General features: G+C 37.0%; 1 protein-coding gene across 9 annotated transcripts in view; it reads left to right on the top strand.

Annotated features, from left to right (window-relative positions):
* LOC102261779 (chromosome unknown open reading frame, human C3orf67) overlaps positions 1 to 12,138 on the top strand; it is a 218,853-nt gene that overhangs the window by 138,654 nt on the left and 68,061 nt on the right. For all 9 annotated transcript variants that reach the window (XM_014541379.1, XM_005868425.2, XM_014541384.1 and 6 more), the window contains one exon: positions 7,785 to 8,150. In XM_014541379.1, coding sequence (XP_014396865.1) covers positions 7,785 to 8,150 — 366 coding nt within the window. The remainder of the gene's footprint in view (positions 1 to 7,784; positions 8,151 to 12,138) is intronic.

Raw genomic sequence — 12,138 nt, 5'->3', positions numbered from 1 at the left:
AAATGTACCACATTTTTTTTTATTTACTCATGTACTTATGGGCACTTAGGCTGTTTCCAGATCTTAGGTTTGTAAGTAATGCTGCTATGAACATAGGGTACATACATTCTTTTTGATTGGTGTTTCTGACTTCTTAGGATATATTCCCAGAAGTGAGATTGCTGGGTCACGGCAATTCCATTTTTAATTTTTTGAGGAAACTCTTTTAGTCCTTCCTCTCAGCTTTACTGGTATTGTTGCTTTAAAGATATTTTTTTAGCACTCGGTAGTTAAGCTGTTTTGTGGAGAGGGGCTACAGCGTTTGGACAGGTTCAAGCCTGGGACTAATGAGAGGACACGATCCTCTAGTGGCAAAGCCACGTGCAAGTCCCAGCACAATTACAGTCAAAGGCTATAGTTGTAAGCTTGACCTTATGGTCCGAACCCGTGGTCCCACGTGGCAAAGTGATATAGGCTGCGGGAGGTGCAGCAAGTAAACAAAGCTTGATCAGGTGCATGTAATTGAGTAGGTTTGAAACCCACGAGAATGTTGTAAACATCTTGACCACGCCCTTACTTTGCCTTGAGGAAACTGGCTATAAAATAAAGACTCTGCTTGTAGTCCATGGCACTGTCGCTAGCTCTCCATCAGAGAGGACAGCGTCCCACCCAGACCCAGCTTTCTTCTTTTGTCTGTCTTTTCTTAATCCTTCACTGCCCCCTCTCAGGCTCACTGAACCTGGCTGTGCTGGCTGGGTACACTGTTTCATTTATTATTTCTGCGTAGCCTTTAAAGACTTCTAACCGTCAATTTATGTATTGGGAAAAATATGGAAGGACCCTATTTTGAATATATTGCCTGACATTTTTATTTCTGTATATTATAAATTACAGCATACATACTATCTAAACCTACCATGCAAATTGAATATTATGCTGTGTGAGTAGTTTTTTAGGCTGGTCACATATACATCTTTATTATTATTCTTTGAAGCTTTGTTCTCCTCTGGAAAAGTCACAGGCCCCTTGGTTCCTGCAACTTGGCTCTTCATTGTTATAGGCAGGTAAAGAAGGTTATAAAACTCTTGTTCATTGAGAATAACATTATACAGCTCCTGCTAAAATATAAACATTGCAGATAAATATTTAGTGTGGATAGGAATTTTCAGATAAAGTCTTTAAAGTGTTATAGTTAAAAGAGCATGAAATCTAGCTTAGAGAAAAAGATGTTTTGTCTTGAACAATTGAGGAAGTCTCATCATTTTTCCCAAATATTCACATGATGATGTTTGCCAATCCCATCCAGTCCCTATAGTTTCTGCTATGATTTGTGTGTGAAGCATCATTGGCTACAGGTAAAGAAGTTTACAAGAATAATTTGCTCAACCCCTTTTAATATCAAGCATGCTGCAGGGTAGTTGCTTGTTAGAAAGCCACATTTACCTTTTATTTTGTTTATAAACAAGTAAAATGCATTATAAGACACCACTATCAATTATCTTTGCTACCCAAACGAAACTGTATTAATTTTATAGTTCCTATAAAATCAAGAGGTTGAAGTAGAACTACTTCTTGGGGATGATTTTTAGTAAGGACATTTAAGATACATTTGAATGGTTAATCTTGCTATTATCAAAAGTTTTTTTTGTTCTGTTATAACTAATATCTTTAGCTATATTTATGCAAATAACTGTGTTCTTTGATTGACATTGGAAATATATACCTATATCATCTCTATTGTCTGCTAGTCCAATTAAAAGGTGCTGTCAGTTCACACATTTAGTCACAAAAATATTGGACAAAAGTGAAAACCCCTGCAGACTCGACCTCAATTACACATTCAAAGCTGCTATCGAAGTGTGTTTGGAATATTGTGGATGTATTTTTACAGAACTTTCAAGAACATTATATGAGACATTATTCATTGTGGACTGAATTAAAACATCAATTGAAATATAAATAAATACAATCATTCACTTTTACAAAGGCTAAAAGAGGGTTCCATCCTGACTCATTCAACATTAAAGTTGTGATACAAAGAGCCTGGGTCCCATCTGCTCCAAGTAGATGGCCCTCAAGAGTCATTAAAATTATCTTTTTGAAATTGCAGCTCAGCAAGAGCAATTGGTTTTGTGCATCCAGAACTTATCCAAATGCCCATCTGCATGTCCTTTTAAGAAAGTAGTTCAACAGAGGAAGTGCTGGCTCCTTGGGGAAATCATTCTCTCCTCAGCCTGCATATGCTGTGCTACAGTTAATCAGGCAAACTCCATTGATGTCCCTGGCACTGGGGCGGGATTGAATATTTAACAAGCAAATGCTTCTTAGCCCAGAAGACAAACAGTTCAAGAGATGTGGGACTTTAAAAAAATATATCAAGTTAAATCAAAAGCATTTTGTATTTGTTCTTCTGAAAAACAGATGAACAGATGATTGGAATGTGAAAATGGCTTGACAATTCCTTTACTACTCTGACAAATTATATGCAATTGCTGTACAGGTTTCAGTAGCTAAATCATAAACCAAAGGGAAAAAATGGTTGTTTTTCAATCAGATCATAGGAAGCTGACTTCTTTTGCATATAACAAATGTATGTTATATAGAAAAAATTAATCCAAAAGCATGTTTGAGCCCAAATGAGTTACATATGTGAGATCAATAAACATCATCTATACCTATATCATCTACTTTAGTAAGGCGGCAAAAGCATTACTAAAGAAAGGAATAGGGTTTACCAGTGCACTGCTTCTAGTAAATACTGCACTATTTTTTATTCTCTGTTTATTTCCTCTCTAAAAAAGAGGCTGACCCAACGTAAATCAAAATATCAGTCTCATATATCATCTTGCCTTTCTCATTTATCCTAATTCTCCTTTCAGAATCTGGGATAAACCAGATTTAGTGGTTCTGAGGCAGCTAAAGTAAGTTAGCCTTTTGTATCCTGTCCAGATTCTCCAGTTATTTGTCTTTTCCATATATTTAAAACAGCATATTACTGTGGAAATGCAATACAACCAAGATACTGCTCACCAGGGAACACAGCTAAATCTGTCCAGTTCCTGGCACATCTCCACTTCTTGGCCCATCACATTAGGCAAAATGTGAGATGAATGTCCATATACATGCTCATGAATATGTCTATATATAATCACTGCTCGTGCCAAACAAAAAGAAGTATTTTACAACTGAGTAAACTACTGAAAGGAAGAGAGGCTGTACTCTGACCTACCACAGGTGGAAGAAATAGGCTTCCCATCAAATGGATTGATTTTTTAAGTGTTTTTTAAATGATGTAGCAAACATCTGGTTTTTCATGCATTCCTCTAAATTCTCATCATAGTACATCTGAAGCTTTTAAAATTGCATTTTCTACTTCTTCCTTATGAAATCAATACCTTTGTAGGTATCTATCTCTCTATAGACTTTATTTCTCTTGAGGACAGTGTCCATGTTCTTCGAACCTGTGTCTCTTACATAGTACTTAGAAAATGCCTTACACATAGCAGGAGTCTAAATAAATATTTATTGAACTAATATTTATTGCAAAAGCTCTTAGTTTCTGCCTATGTCGTATACACAATGGAATCCCAGGATGACCCAAAGATTTGAGCCCAAAGAGTCATCATTATACCTTCCTCACTTACCAGCCTATTTTTAGGTCCAGTATGTTTTAAATCCATAGTACATGCTTTTAATTTTTTTAATATGATGGAGATGAATATGTAGAGGGTCTTTTGGTCACAGAAATTTCACTGCCAATTGTTTGCAATAATTATAGGAAATTGAAATTTTTAAAAGTTGGAAGAGACAGAGCACTATTTAGTAGGCAGACTGAGTTAAAAAAAAAAAAATCTGAGTTCCACCCATACTTTCTCAGAACTAAGACTCAGAGATGTTGATATTCTTTGTTTACCTTCTCCAAACAAGAGTAACTTTTATTCTTTTTTACCTATATGAAACAGAAATTGTAAGAGTCACCACTCAATTCCCCAGGAATTTGGGGCAACAGGCATTGTTTAGGTTTCTGGCACTCTCTGTTTTTTGTGGGGGTTGGGGGGGTTGTTGTTGTTGTTGTTTTTGCCTGAAGGCAGGGTTCTTCAACCCTGTGAATATCCTCAGAGTTTGCAGAGTGATGGTAAAGGACAGCTCACCCAGTGACAGCCCAGGGTTGCCCACCGCCTGCAGGACTGTTGTAAGTGCAGAAATAGTCTCGCCTTCTTAAGTGAAAAAGCCCATGGAGTGACACCCACCCACCATCTTTTCTTTACCCTCTCGGGGACTCCAGAAAATTTGTTTCTCTATCATTTATGAAGAAATATATGTATCAGAAGATCAAGCCAGCATAGAGAAGGAAAATGTAGGCCCAGAATGAGTACCAAGAAGAAATATTCATAAAAGATCCTTAGACATGCCACAGTCTTCATTCCTTACTCTAGAGAGGCAAGCTGTTTCTTAGGAGAGGTTCTAAGAACTGAGTGTACCTTTCTTAAAAGCCCGGTTGTCTGCTAATCTCACCTACTTCCTACAAGAAAGAATTATAACATGGCAGGATTAGGGATCTCAGACTCCATGTAAGCTTTCCAGAGTCACAAAGAATAACACTCTGCCTTCTACAGAACCCTCAAGTCAGCCAGCCTCCCCATTGTCACCACCATTCCTTAACAGCCACCTCATTGTTTCTGGTTATAACAATTTAATCATCTCCTAATTGGTCTCCCTTTCTACTATCTCCATAGAGCATTCTAGACATCCCACAAAAAGTATTCACACAAACTCATACCCATGCCTTCTATTTTGTGCCACTGTGGTGCTCCTCTGCCTCAAATCACTCTATGACTCTTGGTTGCATTCAGGAAAAAGTCCTTTGATGGCCAGAATTAAGTTATGGTCTACCATTATATTCCCAGTGTCTGCAGTGCCTGGAGCAATACCTTAGCCCAGCGGTTCTCAACCTGTGGGTTGCGACCCCTTTGGCGGTCGAACGACCCTTTCACAGGGGTCGCCTAAGACCATCCTGCATATCAGATTTTTACATTATGATTCATAACAGTAGCAACATTACAGTATGAAGTAGCAACGAAAATAATTTTATGGTTGGGGGTCACAACATGAGGAACTGTATTTAAAGGGCCAGAAGGTTGAGAACCACTGCCTTAGCCCATGATGAGGAAGAAAGAAAGAGAGGCAGAACAATGATAAATAGGTACACAGATAAGTAGATCACTTCCAATTGAAAGGTTTGATAAATTCCTCTCTTGTCCTGTGCCCAACCTTGAGCAGGCTCTCTCATCTTTCTTTACACATACATACTTTACTTCTACCAAAAGGGAAATGTCACCTTAGATCAGTGATGGCGAACCTTTTGAGCTCGGCGTGTCAGCATTTTGAAAAACCCTAACTTAACTCTGGTGCCATGTCACATATAGAAATTTTTTGATATTTGCAACCATAGTAAAACAAAGACTTATATTTTTGATATTTATTTTATATATTTAAATGCCATTTAACAAAGAAAAATCAACCAAAAAAATGAGTTCGCGTGTCACCTCTGACACGCCTGTTATAGGTTCGCCATCACTGCCTTAGATAGTGACCTGTGTGTTGAGCGTGTATGGTGGCCAAACATTCAGGAAGTAACTGAACAATTTAATCAGTCACTCAAATATTTTGTTTACAAATGCCAAACATTAGAAATTACTGGGTATTTGATTCTTTGTGACTGTTACTGAAGAAGATACACATTCTCAGACATCAAGTAATATCTTTAAAATGTACTCTGTTTTACTGATATTTTTTGTTCTAACTTTAACATTTTAACATCCATTTATTTATTATATATTTAAATATATAATACAAATTGGACAAATCTACCATGGCAAGTATCAGCAATGATTACATTAGTTTCTTCTTTAAATTTACTTTTTAGTAAAAAAATCTACCAACAAAAATAGTACTATATTTCTTGTTTCCATTATTTACCTTATGGACATTGATTCTATGTTTAATCCCTCCTTTCTAAAATTTTAGAAATTAAAATTTTTGCTTTTCTAGGGGTAATCCCAGAACTATATACTTGTAAAATCCTAGCTTTCACTTTCAATTTTCCCAATAATTATACTAATGAGGTTTATATTTTGTAGAGAGAAAACACTTTTTGTAATTGAAATTTTCATGTATGAAAACTGTTTCACCAAACATGTTCTATTATCTACTGCTTTTGAACAATAAATCTGTCCTACAATAATATGAGGCAAAAATACTTCACTAGGCCCACTTGTTTTTAGAGTAGCCTGTTCCTGCTTAAATATGCTAAATACCATAAGTTCTAGTTCTTTCTCTTCCATGGAGAAATCTAGTTTATCTGGAAATCAAATATAAAATTCTTAGATATTGTAGATAACTTCCTATGAATCCTCTCTTCTTTAGACATTCTTTGGAATGAATTAATATATTTGAGTGACTATTTTTTTAAATGTTCTCTTGTTACTCAGTGGTTAAAAAAAATGTGCCTTACCCAGATCAGAGGTAGACATAGCAGGACATCTTAGCAAATGATTTGTATCTCTTTACATTGCTGTTTTTAGTTACTTTTTTTTTTCCAGAAAGACCTAATTTTTATTTATTTTATTTTTTTCAATTACATTTGATATACAGTATTATATTAGTTTCAGGTGTATGGCCCAGTGATTAGACATTTCTATAACTTTACAAAGTGATCACTCTGATAAATCTAGTACCTATCTGACACCTTACATAGTAATTACAATACTATTGATTATATTCCTATGCCGTACTTTACATCCCCATGACTATTTTGCAACTATCAATGTGTATTTCTTAATCTCTTCCCTTTTTTCACCCATTGCTCCAACCGCTCTCCCATTTGGCAACCATCAAAATGTTCTCCGTATCTATGAGTTTGTTTCCATTTTGTTTGTTTGTTTGTGTTGCTTTTTATATTCCACATGTAAGTGAAATCATATGGTATTTGTCTTTCTCTGTCTGACTTAATTCCCTTAGCATAATATCTTCTAGGTCCATCCATGTTGTTGCAGATGGCAAGATTTCATTCTTCCTTGTGGCTGAGTAATATTCCATTGTATGTATGCACCACTTCTTCCTTTTCCATTCATCTATTGATGGACATTTACATTGCTTTCACATCTTGGCTATTGTAAATAATGCTGCAGTGAACATATGGATGCATGTGTCTTCTTGAATTAGTGTTTTGGGTTTATTCAAATAAATACCCAGAAGTAGAGTTGCTGGGTCCTTCTTTGTCTCTTGTTATAGCCTTTGTTTTAATGTCTGTTTTGTCTGGTAAAAGTATTGCTACCCCAGCTTTCTTTTTCCCCCCATTCCCATTTTTATGAAATATCTTTTTCCATCTCTTTTACTTCCAGTCTCTGTGTGTGTTTTTTATCTGAAGTGAGTCTCTTATAAGCAGCATATGCAGGGGTCTTGTTTTGTTATTCATTCAACCACCCTGTGTCTTTTGATTGGATCTTTAATCAACTTACATCTAAAATAATTGTTGATATATAGTTATTGACATTCTATTCATTTTTTTTATTCTTCTCAAAGAGGAACCTTTGATATTTCCTGCAATAGTGGTGTGGTGGTGATGAACTCCTTTAGCTTTTTCTTGTCTGGGAACTCATACTTTTTATTGCAGAATAAAATAAAATATATGTATATATTTTGGTTTATTCATAGAATATACTAACTTATTAAGAAATTGTACTCAGTAACTTATTCACCATGTTTCAGCTCACAATGATTTTCACTTTGTTCCCCCTGTATAGGGTAACTACAGTGTCCAGGATTCTCCTAGTCCAACAACTAGTCCTTCAGGGTTAACTCAGTTAACATTGGAGAGCATGCTGGGGAAGGCTGCAAGGTGGACAAGTAAAGAATATCTAAAAAGTGCCTACACAGAAGCAGAAGCATCAGAAAGCCAGAATTTCTTGGTGCAGCAGATAGATAGAAACAACTTTCAACCGAGTTTGGTGCCTGTACCATGCCTTTCTCCCCCTGGAAGAAGCAGTGAACTCTCTCAGAATGCTCCAGATCCCATTATCAAAGCAAAGGACCAAGTGCCAGCTTCAGTCACCAAAGCCTCCCTGAAGGAAATCTCAGAGGATAAGCTGAGACCGACTCCTGGATTAGCAGTAAGTGGGTCCACCCTGGTTTACATATGCGGGCGTCCATCCTGCTGTTTTCTGTTCCGTTCCACTTTGCACACATTCTCAGCAGTATCTATTTTTCATCATTTGGGTGATCAGTAATGTAGTTGCTTTCCTATTCAGATGTGTTTTAGCTCAGTAACAGCAGCTGTTAAAGGGTATTGCACATCCCAACGATAATAGAATGCCTCATGTTTTTAATGAGAAAGATAATTATCATAATAGTTATTTTTTTATTTCCCAGTTACTTCTCATTATTTTAGTCATCACTGCTTGCAAATTATAAATGAAGATCTTATTTTTGAGCCAAAGGCTTGCCAGTAAAGTTGACAGATTTTCAATAACAATCTACATTAGGAGCCATAAAAACATCATTATTCTATTCACTTTGCAGCAGTTCCCCAAATAATAAATGGTATGAGTGAAGGTTAACAGTAAAGCAATGTCATTGAGTAAATCCCTAGGCTAGTTTGGTGGCTATCTTCATGTCCATCAGATTGATTTTTTTTCTTCCTGTGTTGTCCTTTTCTTCCTTCAGTTCCCCCGTAGCTGCACTTAGAAACCGGAGACTATGCAGGACAGATGACACTTGTATTCCATTTTCTAAACATTAAAGAGTGTTTCTATTTGTCATGTCCTAAGTATTCCAAGTGTGTTACAATGTAAAGCTTTGGTCCAATTATATTCTAAGCAACTTATAGTGGATAATTATTACCTAGCACAGGTAAGACACATATACATCATCAGCAACAAAATAGAAATAGCTGATATTTTTTAAACATTTACCACGTGGGAGTCATTGTACCAAGCCTTTTCCATGAAGTATTCCATTTCATCCTCACGATGACCCTGAGGTAGAGACTGTTATCATCCCCTTTTTTCAGATGAGGAAGCTGCAGTTTGGAACAGTTACACAGTTTTTTCAAGGACAACAGTTGTTTTGAGAGTCACAACTTGAACCTAAATTTTCTGTGTCTAGAACTACTGGCTATGGCCACCATACTATTCTGCATAAACATGTGCTAAGTCATAAAAGCAATGGTCTCTCTTTAAGAAACATCCAAAATTAAAACAAATGAATTTTCCCCTTTTTATTTCTCATACTTATGTGCATGTTTGTATGTGTGCATGTAAAAAAATAGTAAATCACTTAACCTAATAAAAATGGATTTGTTTTATGGTGATTTCGGATGAAAGTAGTCAATAATATTTTTCCATGTTTTATTTTTGAAAATATTTCTAAAACAAATGTTCTTGTTCTCTCTAACTGTCATTTTTTTTTTTTGGCTGTGCTAATGATTGGAATGCAGCCAATAAACTAACCTTAGACATTTATTCTACAATGCTGGGCTGCCAAAAACAGAACCAGAGCAAGTCTTGGAGAAGCATTCCACTCCATTTTCTCCCTAATTTCTTTGCCTCCACCTTCCATTAGGTAGAATCTAATGGAATTAGATTATATGTCATCCTATATATTCAAAAGATTTCTTATTTCCATTTTTTAAATCTTCCTGTAGAGATAAAATCAGAGCATCACAATCAGCTTGGGGACTTCTGCACAAATGGGCTTTAAGTACCTGGACAGTCCACTGCCTGAAAATAGTGCTTTCTGATAATACCAGGGACAAGGGAAGGAGCAAAGAGGCTGAAGTTTGGAGAGAGAGCAGGGACTTGCCCTCCCATTCTCTTCATTTAAGAAGCTTTTAGGATAAGACAGTTTCCAGAAGCCATTTACATTATTTCAGGAGACCCTTCTTACAGCCACACACTGCAGACTTCACAGCACAAGCCTGACCCATGTCTGCTCTGCTCAGGAGCCTTCTGAGTTGGTGCTGGTCCATTTTACAGCCATGAACCCTGACAGCAGTGGCTTCAGAGAATGAGAGGGAGAGGAGCTTTGTCTCTGATGAGGGCATAGAGGCACAAAGGCATTGCTTACCATTTGTGCAGAGAGCTTTGACCTCAGTGTCAACATTCAGACTAATAAAATTTGATCTCTAACAACCCACATAATCACTACAATCTATGGCTCAATTTGTGAATGTGATCATTTCAGTTTAATAGGATATAGAATTATTGAAGGCCTACGCGGTCTGCCCCATTTCAGAGTGAGTTTACAGTGACAGTGGATGCTCTTCCAGAGACACCATTTAAAAGGAAACTCGAGGTCATAGTGAAGGGTTTTAATGAGCGACATTCTTTCCACTTGATGTTTGCAGGTAAGAATCTGTGGAAACAATGTCCTCTAAAGAGTGTCGTGTGTACTAGCTCCACAGAGGGATTTTCCCCACATCCCAGAAACCCAAAGGTTTTTATTGACTGCTTTACTAAGATTGAATTCTCACAATATAGAATTTAGCCTTTTCTTAGTATATTCACAAAGTTGTGCCACCGTCACCACTATCTAATTTTAAATCATGTCATCACCCTAAAAGAAACTTCATACTTATTAACAGTCCCCCTAAACTCCTGGAAACTGCCAGTCTACTTTTTGTATCTATGAATTTGCCTATTCTGGACATTTCATGGGCTTTGTGTCTGACTTCTTTCACTTAAGTTTTTCAAGTTCATCCATGTGGTGGCAGGTTTTCCTTTTTATGCCTGAATAATAATTCATTATATGGATATGCCATATTGGCTTATTCATTTATTAGTTGGTAGACATTGGTTGTTTCCACTTTGGAACTATTAGGAATTATGCTGCTATGAACATTCATGTGCAAGTTCTTGTGTAGACATATGGTTTAGTACTCTTGGTATATACCTAAGGGTAAAATTGCTGGTCCATAAGGAACTTTATATTTAACTTTTGAGAAACTGCCAAACTGTTTTTCCAAAATGGCTGTGCCATGTTATATTCCCATCAACAATGGAGGAGGGGGGGGTGTCCAATTTCTCCATATCCTGGACAATACTTCTTACTGTCTGTCTTTTTATTTAAGCCTTCCTGTGGTGTGGTATCATTGTGGTTGTGTCTTGCATTTCCCTAATGGCTAAAGATGTTGAGCATCTTTCATGTGCCTATTAGCCATTTATATATCTCCTTTGGAGAAATGCCTATTCAAATGCTTTACCTATTTTTTAAACTGGATTGTCCTTTTATCATTCACTTGTAAGAGTTTGGATACAAGTTCCTTGTCAGTTATATGATAAACAAATATTTTCCGCTCTGTAAGTTGTCTTTTCATTTCTTGATGTTGTCCTTTGAAGCACAACAGTTTTTAATTTTGATGAAGTCCAGTTTATCTATTTTTTTCCCTTCAGTTGTTTGTGCTTTTGGTGTTATATGTAAGAAATCCTTGCCTAATCCAAGGTCATGAACATTTTCTCCTGTTATTTTCTAAGAGTTTTATCATTTTAGCTCTTAAATTTAGTCCTATGATCCATTTTGAGTTAATTTTTATTAGTTAATTATTTTGAAAGTTCAACTACATTGTTTTGCATGTGGGTATCCAGTTGTGCCAGCACCATTGGTTGAAAGACTTTTTTTTCTATTGAGTTTTCACCCTTTTTGAAAATCAGTTGACTATACATGCCAGAGTTACTTCTGACCTCTCAGTTCTCTTTTATTGATTTATTAGAGGCCCGGTGCACAGATTCGTGCACCGGTGGGGCCCCTCAGCCTGGCCTGCACCCTCTCGCAATCTGGGACCCCTTGGGGGATGTTAGACTGCCTATTTTGGCCCCATCCCCACAGGCCAGGCCGAGGGACCCCACCAGTGCACAAATCCATGTGCCAGGCCTCTAGTATGCCTCTAAGACCTTTGGTTAATCTCTTCCCGCACTCCCCCCTTCCCTCTCCCCTCTGAGATTCATCAGTCTGTTCCATGTTTCCATGCCTGTGTGTTGAGCGTCTTCCCCCTGGTGGTCAGTGCACGTCATAGCTGCTGGTCGAACAGTCACTTAGGCATACACACACACACACACACACACACACACACACTAGAGGCCCGGTGCACAAAAATTTTTGCAC

The sequence above is a fragment of the Myotis brandtii genome, unplaced genomic scaffold (genome assembly GCF_000412655.1).
Source record: "Myotis brandtii unplaced genomic scaffold, ASM41265v1 scaffold268, whole genome shotgun sequence".
In the NCBI taxonomy this organism is placed as follows: domain Eukaryota; kingdom Metazoa; phylum Chordata; class Mammalia; order Chiroptera; family Vespertilionidae; genus Myotis; species Myotis brandtii.
Note: the sequence above shows the minus strand (reverse complement) of the source record. Positions and strands in the feature narration are given on the sequence as shown.